This window comes from Delphinus delphis, chromosome 18, assembly GCF_949987515.2.
Source record: "Delphinus delphis chromosome 18, mDelDel1.2, whole genome shotgun sequence".
NCBI classification, from domain to species: domain Eukaryota; kingdom Metazoa; phylum Chordata; class Mammalia; order Artiodactyla; family Delphinidae; genus Delphinus; species Delphinus delphis.
Window position 1 is genome coordinate 77,431,589 of NC_082700.1, and position 20,780 is coordinate 77,452,368.

The following is a 20,780-nucleotide window of genomic DNA, read 5'->3' on the forward strand; positions in this document are numbered from 1 at the left end:
AGGGAGACGCAAGAGGGAAGAGATATGGGAACATATGTATATGTACAACTGATTCACTTTGCTATACAGCAGCAACTAACACACCATTGTAAAGCAATTATACTCCAATACAGATGTTTAAAAACAAAACAAAACATGAAAAACTCACGCTTCCCTGTTCTGCGTTTTCAGCTATCAGTTTTGGCTTCAGGTTTTGTTATCTGCGGTCCCAGTGACAATCACTGCTTTCGACTGTCTCCACAGGAAGGCCCCACTTCTTTGCTCCTGCCCCCTTACTTCTCAAAGGTCTTCTTCACATGGGAGTCCAAGAACCAGGAGCCCTGGTTCCCACCCTAGTCCCTGCACAGTGGAGGAGGGTTAGGGCAGGTGGGTGTGAGCCTGTGCATGGGTGTGGGTGGGCGTGCAGCTACTGCAGAACCACAATCTGGCTTCAGTTTGGGGTTTGCCTCCTGCCTGTCCCTCCTACTTGCTCATACCACCCTCCACCGGGAAGCAGCCATGCTGTGTGTGGGTCAGGGGAAGGCCCTGATGGTCCCAAGCTCATTGGGATCCTTCCATCCCCCATGGACACCAACTAGCCAGGGGTCGGCACTTAACCCAGGCCTAAGCCAATCATCTGATGGCATTCCACCATCCTAGTAACTGATTGGCCAGGAATGGGCAGAGGATGTGGCCGGTCCAATCAGAGTGGAGACTCTCTTTCCGCTTGGATGGCAATGAAGAAACACACAGGCCCTGGAGTTCCCACAGCCTTTTCACTGTGACCTTCCTGTGATACTGTCAACATACTCAGTCGTCGTTTGATGTGTAAGGTGGGTTATTTCTGAAGATGACTGTTCATAGGTTCTCTCATCCTTTATGTACAAGGCTCTGCCCCTCCCCCTTGAATCCAGGATGGTCTTGGGCTTACTTTCCCCAATAGAATGAGAGGAAGGTGATGATCCGGAACTTCCAAGCCCAGACCTTCAGGGGCCGGGCAGTGTCCACTTTGACCCTCTTGGGATCCAGCTGCGTGTAAAGAAGCTCAGGCTGACCACCAAGTACGGAGAGAGAGGCCACCTGCTCCCAGCTCTCCATTGACCCAGCTGAGGCTAGTACTAGACATGTGACTAAAGCCATCAGAAACCCCCAGGGCCCAGCTAAGCCCCCAAAAGAATGCAGATGCATGAACCATCCCAGCCACGACCAGGTGGAACAGAGGAACCTTCCCCCAAAACACTGTCCTGAGAAATAATAGCTCACTGGTGTTTAAGCGCCCAAGTTTGTGTGGTCTGTTACCAGAAATAAATAACCCACTCACAGCGTGAGCTGAACTTAATGTTACTTTAATAGACACCTAACTGGTTTGGTTCCATAGGTTTATTTTTTTATTATTATTATTTTCATACAGCAGGTTCTTATTAGTTATCTATTTGATACATATTAGTGTATATATATCAATCCCATGTTTCCATAGGTTTAGAATTAGGATGCTGTGAGCCGCTAGCAACAGAAAATCCAACTCAATAAGGATATTTATTATCTCTCAAAACATGAAATCCAAGTTAGGGTAGTGGCCCAGTGGTGTCACCAAGGACCCATGCTCTTCCCATCTCTCCACGCTGCCATCCCCACTGTGACGCTGTTTCTGTCACATCACGGACGCAAGAAGGCTGCGAAACGCCAGACATCACATCCAGACACACAACATCCGGCAGGAAACGAGGAGCATGTCCTCTTTATGCGCTTTTTACAAGTGAGGAGACCTTTCCCAACAGCAGGATTCACTGGTTTAAAACTTGTTTCAAAACCAGTCACAAGAAGAGGCATGGAGTTACCGAGATTAGCTCACATGGACCAGTTTACCCCTAGCCACGCAGAGGGTGGCTACCCGCACCAAGGTGGGCTTCTGCCAGCAAGGACGGAGGGCATGGCTGTGGCCACCACAGTGTTTACAAGATGAAATTAGCATTGACCACTGAACAAAACAGGTGTCCCTGAAAGGCACACAGCCTTTATCCTGTGGCCTTGTGTGGCCTCTGTCTGTGTCCTTCCACCCGCCCCCTGCAAATGTCACCGTTCGCAAGGTGCTAGGCCGGTCAATATCTGTCTCAAGCAGCCAGGGTCCCGGCAGAAAGCAGAAGGCGTTCCTGGGAGGAGATGTGGAAGACCGCATGGCAACAGGACCACCTGCTGCAGTGTGAACGTGGCTCCACGACCCACCAGAGGTGCTGCTCCCCAGGGCCCAGCTGACCCCGCTGCCTGGCTGTAGGAAGCATGGGGTGACAACTGTCACCCACTCATTCGGCGCCTGACACGAATTGATCCAACAGAAAAGAAAGCTGGGCAAGCACTGTGGTCACCGAAGGACACAGACACTGCCAGGCCAGGGTGCAGACGAGGGAAGAAAGGCCCCAGCCTCTCTGCTTGGTCTCAGCTCGCAACTGGCGCCCCGTCGGTGGAGATCCCCTGACGCTGGCCATTGGCCTCCTGGACGCCACGCAGGAGAGAGCAGATTCGGTTGGAAAGTGGAGAATCGATGAGTTAGGTGACCAAAAACGAGCATTTTACTGAAGAAAAGCAGTTCAGAATCCAGATAGTTTAGCCATGAGCACCATTCACTCCCACCCAATCCCAGGCTTCTATATCTAATCCCCAAAGGGTCCACGTGGAAGCTTCTCCTCACAGCCAGCCAGGGGGACACTCAGTGGCGTTCCTCCAGGGGCCCTGTCAGGCCCCTCTGGTTTCACAAGCGGCGGCCCGTGGCAGCGAGAACAGATGCTGGAAACAAAGTGCATCCTTTAATTCAAGGCTGACTGTGATTGAGAAGAGATAGTCCGTTTCCCCTTGGGGAAACAGAAGCATTCCCTGGGATTGAAATCGAGGTGTCTGAGAGACGCAAGGGTTCTCCGTCTGGTGACCAGATAACGCACGAGCGCGCGCCCCCCGGGGCCTGGAGGCCCGGAGCCCAGAGCTCCTTCCCGCGGGCCCAGCTCAGCCTCCGGGTGACCGCCTGGCGCAGCCAGGGACGGAGGCAGGAGCCGGACCGGCAGGACCGAAGGGGTCGGCCAGCCGGGCCGGGCGGGCCGAACAGGTTCAAGGCTGATTCCAACGCCTCAGCCCCGCCGGATTACAAGTGCCTGTGAGTGTCGCAGCTCTGGAGTCCTTGGGCCAGGGGCCCCGGGCGAGGGAGCCGGCGGGGTTTCAGAAGGAAGCGGGGATCCTAGGTGGGAGACGCTGAGCTTACCTTCGCCTCGGCGCAGAGGAGCTGCGCGACTCTGGGCAGCCCCGCGGGGCCCGCCTCGGCGCCCCCTCACCTGCCAAGCAGGCGGGCCGCGCGTGGGGCCGTGGAGCACGAGGGAGACACAGGCCGGGTTTAGCCGGTCTCCGGCCCAACCTGATCCCGCCCCCTCCCCGACTCCCCGCGATCTCGCCCCTGCCCTCGGGCCTTCGCGGGGAGATACACGTTTCAGGCCGGACCCAGGGCTGGACGCCCAGGGCCCGCCGTCCAGGCCCCGGCTGCGCGGCCCGCACCCCCGCCCCGGAGGCGGAAGCAACAGGGAACCGCGCCCCGCCCTCCGCCCCCGGGTCCCCTCGGCGGCCCTGCGCCAGGGGGCAGGCCGGGAGGGGGCAGGGCCGGGGCGGGGCTGGCACCAGAGCGCCAGGGCGCGGGAGCGGGGCGGGGGCGCGGCCCGCGGGGCGCATGCTCACACGCGCTCGTGACGTGCGCGCGGGGACCGGCCTGCCGGAGGCCGGGCTGAGACGGCGGCGGGCGGAGACCGGGAGCAGAGCAGAGCAGGGCAGAGCCGCGGAGCGGAGAGGAGGAGCCGAGCAGCAGAGCAGCGGCGGGAGCGCCGGCCGCCGCGCCCCCGAGCCCGCAGCCCCACCGCCTGGGCCTCGGCACGCGGGCTCCGGTCGCCGAGCGGCCACCCCCGAGCCGGCCGCCGCGGGCCGGGCCGGGCATGAGCGCGGAGGGGCCGCGGCCGCCCCCCGCACCGCCCGGCGCGCCCAGGCCGTGACCGGGGCGGGGCGCGCGGCCGCACTCGGGCCCGGGCCCATGGGCGCGCCGAGCCGGGCTCGGGGGCGCTGAGCGGGCGGGCGCGGCCGGAGGAGCCATGGACTGCACCCTCGTGCGGACGCTCGTGCACAGATACGTGAGTGCGGCCGGCGCGGGACCGGGGCCGGGACCGGGGGGGACGGGCCCTTCGCCCCCGATCGTGCCGCGGCCGCCGGCCCTGGGTCGCTGGGGGCTTGGGCGGCCTCGTGCGGCCGACCGCGCCCCGGGGGACGGCAGGACGCGGGGTACCTGCGGAGCTGGCACCTGGACCCCGACGGCGGAGGAGCCGGGCGGAGCTGCCGGGGCAGAGACTGCTTAGATCGGCGCGGGCCGGGCTGGGGAGGGATGCTCGGGCTTAGCCTCGCCTGCTGGCGCTACCCCAGGGTTAAGGGACAGGGAGAGGGGCACCCACAGGGAAAAAGGCGGTGGCTTTGCTCGTTAGTTTGGTAACAGCACCGGGGGGTTCGGAAGTGAAGTTTGGGACCTTTGTCCCGAAAGTAACCAGTCAGACCCGAGGCTGGCGGTTCGGGGTTCCCCCGTAGTCTTCGCTCCGGGAGGCGCGTGGCGACGCCGGGCTTGGGCAGGGGGACACGGAGGGTCAAGTTGGGTTTGTTTCCCATCCGCCCGAGGGGAGCCGCGTGCGGCGCTGTCGCCGGCCCCGGGGGTAGAGGGGGTGCGCGCAGGAGAAGGAAACTGGTCGCGTCTCTGACAAAGGCCCCCCTGTCCCCCGCGCGCACCGCCGCCAGTCGCAGGTTGCAAAAGTTGTGCGCACTGAGGTTTCCGCTAGGAGAGGGAACGGTGGTGGGAACTTGTTTTCTTCTGGCTGAGGAATTCCCTTCGTCAGTCATTCATATTTACGTGTTTTCTTCGAGGAGACCTCGGCCGCATACGAGGGTGTTTCTGTTCATCCAAGGGGAACGTTGAATCAGTGCCTTCCCCCGAATCCACTCACCAGAGGACTCAAGGGTCAGGGGAGCTCGTGGCACCTTCCAGTAGCTCCCCTGGGGAGGGCAGTCTGCCTTCCGGTTAGTGGGACGAACCCCTCTGGGATTCTGGTTAGGGCCGGGAAGGCTTCCCGTGGGAAGGGCCCTGTCCCCTCAGGGATTCTTGAGTCCATCTTATAACGTGAGTGTAAACATCAGGGTCACCTTGGTGTCTCTACAGTAGTAAGTTCTGGAAAATCAGGTAACAGTGGCAGTAGGTAATCAGATGTCTTAGAGAAACGCTTGACGGGTCCCAGACATTCTGTTCTCAGGCTTATGGCCCACGAGCTCGGAGCCAGCGTTTGCCTAGGATGTGCTCACTAGTTTTCCAGTTAATTTCTGTTCTCTTCCAACTCTGAGACTCTGTGATAGGAAGGAGAGTTGAATTGTGAGCGGTAACGCGCAGTCTCTATCCACGGGTCTCCTGGTCCGAGGCCCCCCGCCTGGTGGGTCTTCCCCTCCGTCCTGCTCCTGTGACCCCTTCGTCCTCGGAGTCCGGCAGACAGGTGTCCGAGTTTTGTGCTTTCACTCCCTTACGTCCTCCAGGCCTTCAGCTGTTTCATGGCATATCAATCTCTATAAATGTTGGTGTACCTGATACATTTTAATTCCCCTTTGCTGTGTTATTAGACTTATTTTTCTCAGACCTAACTGGGAAATATTCTTCAGTGAACTTTCCCAGCATATATGTTTGGTAATGTCCCTGGGATCCAGTTACAGGGTGCTGTTATTATTTCTTTGTTTCTCATTCCACATCTTTTTTTTTTTTTAACAGTCTGATCATTTGTCTACTTCACCATATTCACATACAAAACCATTCATTTCTATGATGTGAAACTCATGTCTACGTTATTAAACTAATTTGACTTTTTCCAGAAACAGTCAATTTGTTTGCTTATAATTGGATTATCTTTCAATATTTAGGAATTAATTATACTTCCTTTTGCTAGAGGGCGAAGAAAGACTCTGGGATTAAATATTCATATTTCCTTGTGGTTTCCATATATGACGTATTTCATAAGCATGAATAAAGTCATACCGTGTTCCCATCTGGTGTTCACACAGTCAGAATTTCCAGGACAAAGAAACCTTTTCATGATGACGCCTGAGGGCTGCCAAAGATAAAGGAGTCCTTGGAAACCATTGCTGTGGGTATTCCATTCTGGGTTAATTCCAGAGAGGTAGAATAGGCAAATGAATGAGAGGATTCCCTTCCGGGTTAGGCCAGGTATATGCCAAAGCTGGCATTACTGGTCGTTTGTGAGCCTCGATGCATGTCAGCCGCGTAGAGATGCGCTGTACGCGCTGTACTTGTAAATGGCAAAGCGCTTCTGTACCTTGAGCTTTTAAAAGAAATGTTTAACGAAGTGGGTGGAGAACTAGTGTTATCCTCCTAGAAGAGATGTGAGGTGGGAAACCCAGAGTCGGGTAGTTTAAGTTCTGAGAGGCACCTGCAGAGTCTCTGGGAGCCCACCTGGATGTGGACCTGGCCTGCCCACTTTGAGGCCGTGTCACCCTGGGCAGGTGGCTTCGCTTTTTCTCTGCCTCGGTTCTCTCATCTGAGGATGAATAGCGGTACCCGTTGCAGAGGGTTATCGTGAGAATTAAGTGAGTTAGTACAGGCCAGGAGCTAAGAGTGGTGCCCGGCTCTGCGGAAGTGCTCAGCACACGCGTCACGACTAGCCGTTAGCATAAGTTTGCCCCCGGTCACTGGCCGGGGGAGGGCAGGCATCTCTGTCGGTTGCCGGCCAGGCCAGTCAGTACGGCCACCAGGGGCCCTGGGTGCCCTGCTCTGGAGCAGCTTCGGGAAATTTTGAAACGAGGGGCGCCAAAATGCCGCAGGCCCCACGGAAAGCCTGCAGGCCACCTCTGAGCACAACAGTTACTTCCAGGCCAGGAGGCCCACCTTGTCGGGACACTTCTCTCCTTTCCATCCACGCCTCACATTCGGGAGATGTGACTGTAAAGCTTAAGTTTGTTATGTTTCTGGCGTTTGTGTTTAGTAAACATCACTGATCCCTGGAGAACCTCAAGCGTGGCTGTGTTAGAATGCTTTACGCCTTTAAAATTCACCATTTGAATGCATGCTCATGGGTCTGCGGTGGTTTGTTTTTTTATCACCAAATGCTGTGTGCCCTGGACGTCAGTGCCCACTGGTGCTGCCCTACAGGCGGACCCATCCATCCGAGGCAGATTTAGTTTTAACAGCTTTCAGTGCCGCCTGCTTCGGGGCTGCCTCTTCATGGCGCTTCCGACGTGGGGCCTCCGGATCTGCCTGGAGTCTGCACCCCAGGACACTAAGTTAAGTCGCTGGAACCCCCGAGGCCGTCAGGTATTTGAAGTAGGTGACCCCCTAGGCTGGCCCGAGGGCTGTGCTGCAGTGTTTGCACAGGCCTTTCAAAGCAGTCTGCCAGGTGTGTAATTTAACCTTTGTGTCCTGGCTGTTAAGTTCAGTTCCTTCCATTGTCCTTTCAAACCTTGTTTAATGTCCTTTGCCGCAAGGGACCTTCACATGCTTTTCTTTCACGCCTGAGGGTAGGTTTAATAACCCGAGGGGAAGAGGGAGTTTAGGTGTTTGGGTTTGGCTGCAGTCAGTTGCATTTCTAGGGATGAGCACGCTGTCCGCAGTTTACAGTTAGCTAAAACCACCTGGAATGCACTGAGCTGCCGCTCAGTACGCAGGAAGGCCTCTGTTTACAGCTGTGCTGGGCCTTGAAACCTAGAGACGCACTGTTCCTCGGTGCTGGGACCACATGTTCCACTGGCAACAGGGTAATCAGAGCTGCTTAGATCCCCAAGTCCCAGACTTACAGATGCTTTTTTAACCAAGTTAAACGCCGGCAGAAATGCTATTTATTTGCAAGGAAAATCAATAAAAAGTCATTTTTACAGCAATATAAACTCAACAAGATTGAACAAGGGATTGTTTTTGCTTTTACTTGACTCCTGGTATCTGAGAAACAAGACAGTTGTTTGTGGAGGTCAAAAGTTCAGCGTCAGAGCCTAACAGGCAGCTTGAGACCTGGGCCGGCCTCTGACTGCGAGGCCTTGGGCGTCTTCCTGCTTGAAACGAGGCACCGACTGCGGCTCCCTGGGGGCGCTGCCAGGATGGGGCCCTGTGGCATGGGGAGGTGCTCTGTCAGGGGGCCTCTTATCTGAAAGGTGAGCCCGGTGCTGCTGGCAGCCCCAGCTCCTCGGAGGGACAGCGTCTGCTGCTTCCTGGAGAGCCTCTGGCCCCCCTCCCCCTGCGGAAGGTGTGGAGGGCCGGCTTGCCCTGCACTTGGTGGAGAGCACAGCGGTCCTCAGACGGGACGCCCCTCTGCCACCGGCCCACGCCTGTCGGTGCTCTTGCCGCCCTTCTGGTTCGGGGCAGGGGAGCCCGCTCTTTAAAGATCTGTCCTGCAGCTTGGGGTCCCCCGCCCCTCACCCCTCCTTATCCTCAATCAGCAGCGTCTCCCTTTTAGGGTGACGTCACCCAGTCCCTGTGGCCCTCAGCCATGCCTTGAAATCGCCTTTTTTTTTTGAAAAGCAGACTTTGTTTGTTTGTTTGCGGTACGCGGGCCTCTCACTGCTGTGGCCTCTCCCGTTGCGGAGCACAGGCTCCGGACGCGCAGGCTCAGCGGCCATGGCTCACGGGCCCAGCCGCTCCGCGGCACGTGGGATCTTCTCGGACCGGGGCACGAACCCGTGTCCCCTGCATCGGCAGGCGGACTCTGAATCACTGCGCCACCAGGGAAGCCCGAAAAGCAGACTTTCTTGACCCCACATTCCCTTCCCACGATCTCCCCGCTTCCCTTTCCTTTACAGCCTCGTTTCTGTAATGTGGCATCTCGGTGTCCCTCCGGTGGGCGTGTCCGTCCCCACCTCCATCGTGTCCGAGGTGGCCCCACCAGGGGTCACCTTTCTGCCCTCACAGCTGACCCCGGCGTACCTGGTGCAGGTGTTACCAAGCGCAAGTTCATGTGCCCGACGCACCGCAGCGTCGGAGTTCGGAGCAGAGAAAGGTTTATTGCAGGCAGGGCCGAGCACGGAGAATGGGCGGCTCGTGCTCAAAAACCCTGAACCCCCTGACGGTTTTCGGGGAGACGTGTTTAATGGCAAAATTGGGGGTGAGGGCGTCAGGGCGCGTGACTGTCTTCTGATTGGCTGGCGGCGAGGTAGCAGGGCGGGGCTCCAGGAATCTGTGCTCAGCCTGAAGCGACTGGGTGGGGTCTTGGTTCCTGCGGAAGAGCTCTGAGATGTGGTGATGTACGTGCCTCCAGGGGGGCCAGGCCCCAGGCTGCACTGTCGCCCCTCCCGTGTCTCTGCGTCCCCCGCTTCCCTGATAGCAGCTGTTGGAGTCTGCCCTTTGGAACCCAGGGAAGGTCACGGACACTGAAACTTTTTCCTATGAACGAGAGACGGGGGACCCGGAAAGGATTTGTAGCCAGAGGGCCTCACAGGGTCCTGCTGGGTTTCTTAGGCGCGGCACACGTTTGGTGTGTGTTCACCGACGCAGCCTGAGCCAGACAAGGGGCAGACAGCCGGACCCCCGCCCCTGTGGCCCCAGAAGTGCTGTCCCAGGGCGCTGGGCAGTGCTGGGTGCTGGAGCCGGGACCGCGAGGCTCGCTGGGCAGTGGTGGGTGCTGGAGCCGGGACCGCGAGGCTCGCTGGCCAGTGGTGGGTGCTGGAGCCGGGACCGCGAGGCTCGCTGAGCTGCAGCGTCTGGCGGGCGCGTCCAGGCAGAGAGGAGGGCCCAGCGGGTCAGCCGCCCCTTCACCGGGGTCACCCCTGGGGCCTCTCCCTTCCCATCGACACCTTGCCTGGGGGAGACCTGGAATTCCTCCCCTGTGTCCGCAGATCCCACGTTACCTTCTGGAGCCCAGCCTTCCCCCCGCCCCCCACTCCCCCGTAGGCCCGGGACCGCTCCTGGCACAGAGTCAGCGCTCCGTGAACATCTGCCCCAAGACTGATTGCGCCTCTTATCACTGCTGTTAACAAGAGTCTTGAAGAAGCTGCCCTTGCCTGCTTCCGAAGGAAAGCGTGGCTCTTCCAAGGACTTGAGTGACTGATGATACGTCAAGCTTTTGGATTCTCTTTCCCTGGTACATTTCACAGAGTCTTAACAATGTGGGAAAAGACGGGGAAGGCGTCCGGTCCCACCCCCTCACTTAATAAACACTAAGTCCCCAGGGTCACAGCCGCGGTCCCCGCACCTCTGGTGCGGACGCCTGACTCGGTGGTAGCTTCCGCCGTGCTCTGTCTGTGGCTCGAGGGCAGGTCCTCTGAACACTGGGCTCCCGGGATGTGTCTCCTCTTTTCTTGCATCCGTCCTGTGGACCCCGGGCCTGGAAAGGACCCTCTCCCGGAGCCTCGTCACGAACGAGCATTCTTAGCTGGTCCCCTGCGAGGCCTGGACCCCCGTCGCGCAGAGCGCAGAACTTTTTGCGTGGATGCCTTTTGTTTTCTGGGCAGGGGGTTCCCAGACTTGCTAGGTTCGCAAAGGAGTGCCTGCCCGGGTGAAGGCCGAGAACCCTGTCTGCAGGCGCAGGTAGGGAAGCGGCCCTCTTGTCCCTCTGATGTGGTTGTGTCAGAGCTACCTGAGCGTCTGGCCGACATTTAAACATGGTGAGTGTGAGCACGTGTCCAGGTTTCCTCGCCTCTTCATAAATGGTGTGATCGGGCAGTGCTGCGTTGGGTGGCTTCCCGGGACCATGGCTGCCCCTCACGGAGGGTTCAGCGCCCTGTCCTGTGGCTGCCCTGTCATCACCACCCCAGGATACAGGCTCCTCCAGTTCGGGTGTACCTTTGAGCCCAAAGCAAGCTGCGTCTGTAGGGAGTTTAGAAGACACCCCAGTGACCGGCCACCGAGAGCAGAGGGGTGGGCTCCGTGTCCCCCGGTGTGTGTGCTGGGTGCTGGGGGGTGGTGCCGGGGCGGCGATCCAGCAGTATCTGCCGGGGTGGGAGGCTCGCTCATGCTGCGTGTGGACCTGGAAAAAACCCGCCACTGGGTCGAGAGTCAGGAGAGGATTTTAGGCCCCCTCTGTTAATGTTACCTCTGTCACCTGGGCAAAGGCCAGACCAGGTGAGCTCTGTGGGTGAGTTAATCATTAGCTGCCTCTTCAAACCAAACCTTTACATATTTCCCCCATTTTTTTTTTTTTTTTTTTTTTTTTTTTTTGCGGTACGCGGGCCTCTCACTGTCGTGGCCTCTCCCGTTGCGGAGCACAGGCTCCGGACGCGCAGGCTCAGCGGCCATGGCTCACGGGCCCAGCCGCTCTGCGGCATGTGGGATCTTCCCGGACCGGGGCACGAACCCGCGTCCCCTGCATCAGCAGGCGGACTCTCAACCACTGTGCCACCAGGGAAGCCCTATTTCCCCCATTTTTAAGTGGAGCGGGAGGAAAGTCATTTCCCCCGAGTCCTCCTTTCCCCACGCTCTCAGCGAGGAGTTTGTTGGTAACATATTTACACACATTTGCAGGTGTCCTTCCCGTCTATGTTTCCGTCACTCCTGACTTGAGGGGTTAGTCATCCTCTGAGGAGAAGAGTCACTCGGATGGATTTCCAAATTCCTGGTCCAGAAATGTTTAACCACCTCTCACCCTCCTGGTTTATGTGGGCAAAATGTTTCCCATTTTTCTGGGGTTTTGATTTTGTCTTTGGTGGGTTTCAGTATCAGAGCACCTCCTGGGAGTGGTGTAGGCAGTAGAAGAAGTCAGTTTTCCTGGGAGGCAGCAGCGTGCCCCGCGTCACCCGGCATCAAAATCTGCCCCCACTCGACACGGACTTGAGCCCACATTCGTTGGCTGCCCCTGTCAGGGTTGGTGACCCTTGAGAAATTTGCCCCGTCCATTGTGTGTGATTTGCGGATAAAACATTTTCGCAAAGGTGGGCTGCCAGTGGCAAAAAGGCTTTTAACTTCCACTCACTTTGTTTCTGCTGTGCTCACACCAGTGCCTGTTTCACGGGTTCCGTGATAGGTAGAGGCCAGAGTTACCGTCTTCTGCACCGTTTCCTCCACATGTTACCTGCTGGGGGACCTGCATCCGTTCCAGGAGCCCCTCCCGCCGCCGGGCACGCGGGTGGATGGGATGCTGCGCATGTGGGCGTGGTGTTCCGCTGGAGCCCGTGAGTGCATATGCGCCTGAGAAGATGCGAACGCTCTTTGCGAGTTTCCTTGGGGCTCACGAATCTTTCTGTGAACACAGTGGACGGGGGCCTGGCTCGTCCAGTCTGCTCTTCCCGGCTGTGTTCCCCGGGGGCAGCTCACCACCCCTCCGTCCCCTCGTCTGCGTTGGGCCAGGGGCTTCCCAGCGAGTGTGGACGTTGTGCCCTTTGCCATGACCTTTCAGCGCCCTTCTTCACGGCTCTTTCCTGGGTCTTAGGTCAGAGACCAGCCAGCACGACTCTGAGATGCCGATCATGTCAACACACCCGTTTGATTATCGAGGACGTTGATGCTAAGAATGTGGCTGAGGAAGGAGTGGTCTCGATGGCGAAAAGCTGACATTGTTTCTGGGGTTGTTCTCTGAGATGCTCATGGCGGGTCTGTGAACTTTAATGTTGTGTTTAAGCGCCGGCATCTAAAATACAAAGCTGTGACAGGCCTGGGCGTGTCCTGGTCTGCTCACCGCAGGCAGGGCTGGTGCCCACTGCAGAGCTCAGATTCTCAGCCTCGGGGCTGCAAGTGCAAGACCTGGGGCCTGCAGGTGGGTTCCTGTGAGGGGCCTCCTCTTGGCTTGCAGGTGGCAGCCTTCCCTCCCCTCAGCTGCCTCCTCTGGTGCCCAGAGAGGGAGGGAAGGAGGGAGGGGAGCAGAGCAAGTGATCTCTTCTCCCTCCTCTTGTAAGGACACCAATCCTATCAGATTACGAGTCCACCCTTATGACCTCATTTCATCTTAATTCCCTCCCCAAATCCCTATCTCCAACTCTAATCACATCGGGGGTTAGGGGTTCGACATGTGAATTCAGGGGGACACAGTTCAGTTCAAGGCTGTATACTGTTAAAGGAGGCGCTGTTTGGGTGGTAAACGTTCACACAGGTGAAGAACCTCAAAGGAGGCGGTTTGAAACAGCGCATCGTTTGCTGACTGTTTTATCAAACAAATACAAAAAAAAATGTTCCACAGAATCTGGGAAGACTAAAATAAAATAAACGTGTAGTGGGAATGGGTTACTTTTTAAACTGTGGGGCAGATTTAGGCCGGTGTGACCTCTGACAGACCACAGTTTGCATTATTTGATCAGATCTAAGGTTGTGTGTATTTATCTTTTTCTTCTCTTTCTGTTGCTTCATTTTTCCCCCGTAGGAGGATTGGTAGGAGAATGGTGGTTGGTATTAAGACTAGACTATAAAGTGTTGTTTTGGGTTTTGTGTTATAACCTAAATCCACAGCGTCTGGCTTGTTGACAGGACAGATGTCACGGTATCTGCCACGTAACTGGACTGGGCGCACGTGTCTGCTTCGGAAGCTGGGAGGCCGCTGCGTAACGAGCCGATTCTCCTAGTCAGTGGGGTTGGGTTTTAGGGACTCCACGCCGTCGATCTGCTCTGTACAGGGTGACCTCTTACCTTTGGCAAAATCGGAAAGTGATGGTTGGAAGGTGACCCCGAGCTGTCATTAGGGTGACAGGGACGTGATTTCTCTGCACATCCAGAGCATGGTGTCACCCTGTCGCCCACACGTCGTGGGCTTTCGCGGCAGTGCGTATAAGTTCCCAAGCCAGCTGCTGTGGACCTTTCCCTCTTAGCTTTCTCTGTAATCACGGCCTCGTTGTCTTTTATTAAAAATTTGCTTACGCTGTTGTAAGCCCGCGTCGGAAGTGACCCTAAAGCATTATTCATCATGTGATTAGGACCCTGGATGGCCTCTGCTGTTGCTGTGAGGCTCGTCGCTCGCCCCGTCTGATGCTGTGACACTAGTTAGAGCCACAGGACCCTGAGGGGCTCTCCCACCCCCCGTACTGTCCCGTCTGAACTGTCTGTGCAGAATGACGGGCTCTGCCTCCTGAAGGTCAAGTTTGTGCCTGGGCCGTGTGCGTCTGACTCTGGCCTGGCATGTTGGCCTCCCTCCCTTGAACCTGCTCCCGGACAGGGGGGCCGACTGCCCCTCCCTCCTCTCCGGACAGACCCCTGGCTGCCGGGAAGGAGTCAGCCATCCTAGCCGTTACCTAATCTCCCTCCTTCAGAGAAAAGAGGATCTCCTCCACCCCGTTTGCAGCAAAGGATTAGGGACAGTGAAGGGCGGCCATTGGAACGCCATCCGGATTTCTTTGTGATTTTCAGGACGGCCTCGGGGACTGCCCACAAAACATGAGATTTTAAATCATGGAATTAATTTAAAGTCATTCCATGGAACAAAATCATGGGGTGATCGTTGGTGTGGAAGAGATGTGGTATGAGGGTAAAGCAGACCTAGATTTATCTGTCACTTTCAGGTGAAATATCTGAAAGTGACGGATATATGCGTGTGGAATAATTTACGTTACCTTTTCTGTTTAGAAAGTGTACGGAAACAGTTGTTTTGACTCGGATCAATTTAGGCAGAGCATTAAAATAGTAGATATAACCGTGAGGCGTGTGCGTGCATTTTTTTCAGTTGGATATAAACCTGAAAGCCACGCGTGTTAGAAAGTTGGGGTGACCATCTTGTGGTTAGGGTCTGAGTCCTCGCTTCTGATGTTCAACTCACTTCACCGTTTTTCTGTGGTAAAATGGGAATAAGCTATTCTTGACGCTGAAGAACACGTGTGGGCAAACCTAGTGAGATTCCAGCAGAGGAAGGCGTGCGCTGCGCTCGGGACATGCCAGGTGCTCAGCATCGGCTGTTACCACATGTTTACTGACACTTGCTGAAGGGATTCGGCGGCAGGGCAGCATACACAGACACCCCGGGCGCCCCCGGAGACTGCATTTGGGTGGTGTAGGACAAAATAAATAAGCACACAGTAGGCCAGGTGTTGGGAAGGGCCGCGGACAGACGTGAGCCGAGGAGGGGTCAGGGGGAGGGGGTGTGACAGGAGCCAGGTCTGGGAGGGGGAGACAGGATGGTTCTGGGCAGGATGGAGGCCAGAGGCCAGCCCAGGGCGGCAGGCCCGAGGGCGGTGGCGGGGGCGGGGGGGGGGGGGGATGTGACAGGGATGATGTGTCACCAACGTTTTGTTTGTTTGTTTGTTTTTTGCGGTACGCGGGCCTCTCACTGTTGTGGCCTCTCCCGTTGTGGAGCACAGGCTCCAGACGCGCAGGCTCAGCGGCCATGGCTCACGGGCCCAGCCGCTCCACGGCATGTGGGATCTTCCCGGACCGGGGCACGAACCCGCGTCCCCTGCATCGGCAGGCGGACCCTCAACCACTGCGCCACCAGGGAAGCCTGTCACCAACGTTTTAATAGGAGCACGTGGCCGCCCCGCAAATTTCACTGCTTAAAATATGGAATGTGTTATATATGTTGCCTTTGATAAAGGTTTCAGTTTGTTTTAAAGTTATATGGGCCTCCTGTAGAGCACAAGGAACTCTACTCAATACTCTGTGATGACCTATATGGGAAAAGAGTCTAAAAAGAGAGCGGACGTATGTATCTGTATAACTGATTCACTGTGCTGTCCTTCTGAAACTAACATGACGTTGCAAATCAACTATATACTCTAATAAAACTTTAAAAAATTATATGGCCAAATGAGGAAAACGTGACATAATAGCTAAATTAAGATGGTTTAACATTATAAAGATGCATTGACTTATTGAGTGAATATACGGTAGGTTGGTTTATGGGCAGTTCTTTTGTTATTGTCGTAAAATATCCCTAAAATCTACCATTTTGACCGTTTCGAAGTACGTGTATAGTCCAGTGGCTTTAAGTACCTTCACATCACCTCCATCCATTTCTAGAACTTTTTCATCTTCCCAAACAGAAACTGATTTAAGAGCAATTTTAAGTAGTTTATTCCACATTCGATATTGTATATCTTGCTTTTTTGGGAACATGTTTTTTTTAAATCAATGATAAGGACCTTATCAGGGTCATGGGAAGACTTATTGAAACCTAAGTGCTGATTAAATTTTAATGGAAAATGTACCTTTGGCAGGAGGGTTTTTTCTCTTATAAATAATTGGCAATGGTAAGTTTTATTAAAATTTAAGTACTTGAACGTGAGGATTCATTTGGGCTTTAGTTTTGCTTAGTGTGTGCTTGTCGAGAGCGGCCGGAGTGGTGATTACCGCTCCAGACAAGAAAATCTGATATTTGTCTTAGAACAAGTAATTCTGTAATGAAACAGAATATCATAAAAGTTATGTCTAGGGCTTCCCTGGTGGTGCAGTGGTTGAGGGTCCGCCTGCCGATGCAGGGGACGCGGGTTCGTGCCCTGGTCTGGGAAGATCCCACATGCCGTGGAGCGGCTGGGCCCGTGAGCCATGGCCGCTGAGCCTGCGCGTCCGGAGCCTGTGCCCCGCAGCGGGAGAGGCCACAACAGTGAGAGGCCCGCGTACCTCCAAAAAAAAAGTTATGTCTAGTTGGCAATACTTTCAAATAATATAGTTCATAATGGTGTTTGTTTAACGACATGATAAAGCCATGTGGCTTTCTCCTAAGTGCGTTAACAAGGAATAGCAATTAAAGCATTTTATGTGAAATTTTCCTCCAGAAACTGCATTCCGCTGATTCACTGGTTCAGATCAGTTTTCTGTTTTGAGTTAATCTATAACATGTGTTCTTTTACTGTCTAAAAAATTATTAAGAATAGATTAAACTTAAATTTTTTCTATAAAATTATTGGGTCTGTGAGAAGCAGTTTCCTGTTATTTCTTCTCCAAAGGGGATATGAGATTTTTTTGTTCTTAAATTGAAATAATCCCTTGATTTCATAAATTGCCCTGTCGCTTTTTAGAGAACAGCATGGTTTCAAAAGCAATAAGTCCCATTCTTATCAAGTACTTAATTTATTAACGAGAAACTTAGTTGAAAAGTTGAATAATTTTGGCTCGTAAAACGCTGCAGCTGTAACAGGGAGTTGGCGAGATGCCCAGCTTGCCAGGCGCTCTTTGGAGCTGACGGAAAAGTAAAAACTAAAGGGCGTGGATGACACCTCCTTAGCCCCCTCACAATGGAAGTTTCTTGAAAGGTGGGTTGATGCTGGTTTCTATCAATCCATTACCCTTGCAGATTCAGAAAGGTCTTAGGTCTGAGGGAGGACGTCTCATCCACACGGAGGCCTCTGCCCCTCACTGGAATGAGGACGGGTCACTGTGGTCGCCGTGCCCGGGGCTGAGTTTTTTCCCTTTTTTGTCCCAAGCCTGGCAGACAGTTCACCCACCTTCGGTCATTTTCTCAGTGAATGACTGACTTCCTGCCTGTGCTCTGAACTCACCGAGGGTGGGATTTGTGTCCCGATTGGGGATCATGTGTATCCGATTCTCCTCGATTTTGTTAGTTTAATGGCCCCGTCGAGGAAGAGAGCGACTTGGTTCAGGTCTTGACCCAAAGGCCGTGGGCCGGGCCCGAAGAGCAGACCCTAAGGGGGATTCAGGGAGCCGGTGTGTATCAGGGATCCTGCATGGCAGGCGGCCCGCCCGGCGCCCCACGTGGGCCCATGAGCTGCCCGCTCCCGCCCCGGGCTCGCTGGCCCTGCTGGGGATGGGGCCGAGGGGGGACCTGGGCGGTGGGAGCCTGGACTCGGGCCTGCCGCTTGCTCGGACTGACCAGCGTTAGGTCTGTAGCCGGCGACAGTGTCACGAAGATTTTCCAGGCTTTCTCTTCGCAGACAGGCAGGCCTGCGACCTGAAGTCCCATTGCCGGCCTTGTGGGCCCTTCTGGAAAGGCGCCTCCTCAGTGGGTTTTGGATTGTGTCTTAAAGGCCAGGACAAGGCCTCCAGCGTGTAAAATCCACATGTGGCTCTGCAGCCGAGGATGCGGTCCACACGCGGCACGTGCCCTGTGGAGTCCGTGTCCCCGCCAGTGAGTGTGGTTCACACACACGCACACGTTTGCTTCTCCGCTTTGGTCCTGACGGCTTGACGACCACCCGCTGATGCAGCGCGGCCCCCGTGGCTCTCCAGCGGGTGGAGTAGCAGGGGGAGGTGGGCCCAGCGCCCCCAGAGGACAGCCCGTTGTGACGGGCGGGGCGGGTGGACACAGCTCCGCAGCAGGGGGCCTGGCCCTGCGTCTGGGGTGGGGTGGCGGCCTCCCTGGGCCCGTGGGCAGTTCTGACACCTGGTACCTACGGTCGGTGTTCTTGCTGCGGGTAGGGGGACCAGATGTTCAGTATTTAACGAAAGGGGTGATGGAGGGAGGTCATTCAGAGGTGGCCAGCAGGGCCGCGGGGAGACGGATAGTAATAAAGATCGACTGTCAAACCAGGACAGGCCCGGGCGGAGTCCACTCTTTCCTGCTGTCACCGCTGCTCCCCGAGGGGCTCGGGCGCCCTGGGCCCCGTTCCTGCGGACCCGGGCAGTGGTTAGAGATTAGCGACGGCGAGTGGCAGAGCTCGGAGGCACTGATTGTGGGGCTCAGGGGGACGCGAGGGGCACAGGGGGGGCGCCGACCGCTGCTGCCCCTCACGAGGGCGCGGAGGCACCTTGTTGTTGTAAACAAAGTGCTGAGGTCAGAGGTCGCTGAGGTCGATGAAAGAGGGGCGGGGGCTCTGCACCGCACGTTCCGTTCGGGGCGTCCATCCGGGGACTGGCCCCGCGCGCCCCTTCTGCCCGAGCGCGTGATGGGTAACCCAGAGCGGCCGTGCTGTTGACTCGGTGCCCAGCGCGGGACTGATGCTCGGCCACCGTCCATTCCCTCCGGGGCCCCAGCCAGGAGGCGGCGGGGGGGAGGCAGGTTTACAGCCGGCCGGGACTGACATTCCTCCTAACGCAGAGCCAGCTTCTCTTCCAGTCCTGTTGTAATTTAGAATTTGGGGTTCACTATAAAGTTTTGTGGTTTTAAAAATTGACTTGAAGTAGTCAAGGGGAGAATTGTCCGAAGTTACTTCTTTGTTCAAACTAGAAACTCAGAGGGAAGGAGCGGAGCTAACTTAGGTCCGATCTCAGCTCTGCTTGCGGGGACACCGGGGAGGAAGGAAGGGCCACCGGACTTGCTGACACGTGACTGTCCCCGGGTCCCGGGTGTGTTTCCATCTTGGGGCAGCTTTTCAGAATTCCAGGCTTGATTTTACTAGAGAGTGGTTTTCCGGGGGCTGGGAGGCTGCGCCAATGTGTGAGGTCGGGTTGAACTTTCACGCTGATGGGGACAGACAGAAAGGAGGCTGCGTGGTCGCCACCGTCTTTCTGAACGCGCCCCGGGAGCCTCGGTGCGGACTCGGTTCTGGAGTGCAAGGAGGAAGAGAGGGCGGGGAGAAGCCTTGCTTACCATCCCGAGGCTGAGGTTCCTCACCCCAGCCCGGCCAGCTGTAGGGCACACAGTGCTAGACGGAGCTTCGTGATAAGAGCTGCCACGTGCCTCTTCTCCGTGTTTGCTTCCGAATGCCTAGCGCTACATATGCCTCAAACATACTGCAGTCGGTTCCTGCTTCCCAGTGGCTCCCGGGAGAAGCAACGCAGTGTCCCTGCAGGCAAACAGCAACCTGATTAAGTCCCCCCACCCCGCCCCCAGACACGGGTGAGATGCTCTGTTCATGGTTCGGTTTACCTGGGGATCAGGGCATGAGGGCTGGTTTCCTGCAGCCCTCCTGTGTAGGTGGTGTCATTTGGGCCCCCAATTTATAGACAGGGATTGGAGGCCGCCAGCCCAGGTCACACAGGGGCTGGGGGCAGAGGCTGGCCTGTCTCCAGGGCGGGTCCTTCGGTAGGCAGCCCGCTGGGTCCCACAGCTTGACCGCTAAGAGTGGCTGGGGAGAGCGCCACACCCTTGGACGGGCCCGGGGCAGAGGCCCTTTCTTATGGTTGGAAGTGCTGCTACTGATTAGCTGGTGGTCACAGCCCCCAACTCCTTTCCTGTGGAGCCCCCTCCATGGACCAGCCTGGTGCCCCCGTGAGGCTGAGACCTCCAACGTGCAGCTCTACGGCTGCAGCGAAATCAGCCAGACCGCGCCCGCCCCTGCCCGCTCTCAAATCCCTTGGACAGAACCATGAAGAGGCGAATATTCCGGAGCCACGTCCCGGGACCCAGTGCCGAACACGCCCGGGCGGGGCCATGCATTTAGTGTCGGGACGCGTTCGAAGGTGGGTGGTTTTCTGGCAGCCGCCCGGAGCTCAGGGCCCGATAGACCTACAGGTGGTGTTTGTTAGGATCTGCGGACGAGACACGTTTGGTTATCGGAGTAGAGCATGAACGTCGAAAGCAAGTTCCGTTGGATTTCCGTGGCCGTGGACTCGTTGCAAATTCGTCCGCACGGTATCACCTAACAGTTCACAAAGCCCTGTGGATCTTTCTGAAATTATTTTTTATGAATTTCATGATCCTCGTGGGTGTAAGAATTCGTATTATTGAACATGTTGGAACAGAAAGGAGTCATGTCCTGTGTAAATGGCAGTATTGAAATTGTATTACCTGTCCTCGTGCCTGCCTTTTAGAAGAGCTCGTGGGCTTTTAATTGTTGTTTAAGCTGGGGCTTCTAAGGCCGCAGGTGTTCCAGGCAGGATGGAAATTTTGTTCCCATTTTGTTTGTGGGCCATTTAATCTTTTGCTGGTAGCTAAGTGTTGATAAGGATGAATTGAAACCAGGTATCAGTTTGGGCGTACCTGATTGAGGACCAGCAAGCCATACCCAGGCAGGTGGCGTAGGACACAGCGGGGTCAGACGAGCCCTGTGGCTTAATTACCTCTTGTCCCACC

At 56.0% G+C, this 20,780-nt stretch overlaps 1 protein-coding gene across 1 annotated transcript in view; it reads left to right on the forward strand.

Annotated features, from left to right (window-relative positions):
- Positions 1 to 3,712: 3,712 nt before the first annotated feature.
- ATP11A (ATPase phospholipid transporting 11A) overlaps positions 3,713 to 20,780 on the forward strand; it is a 120,764-nt gene continuing 103,696 nt past the window's right edge. The window contains exon 1 of the mRNA XM_059995865.2: positions 3,713 to 4,133. Within this exon, the coding sequence (XP_059851848.1) occupies positions 4,095 to 4,133 (39 nt within the window). The 5' untranslated portion in view covers positions 3,713 to 4,094. The remainder of the gene's footprint in view (positions 4,134 to 20,780) is intronic.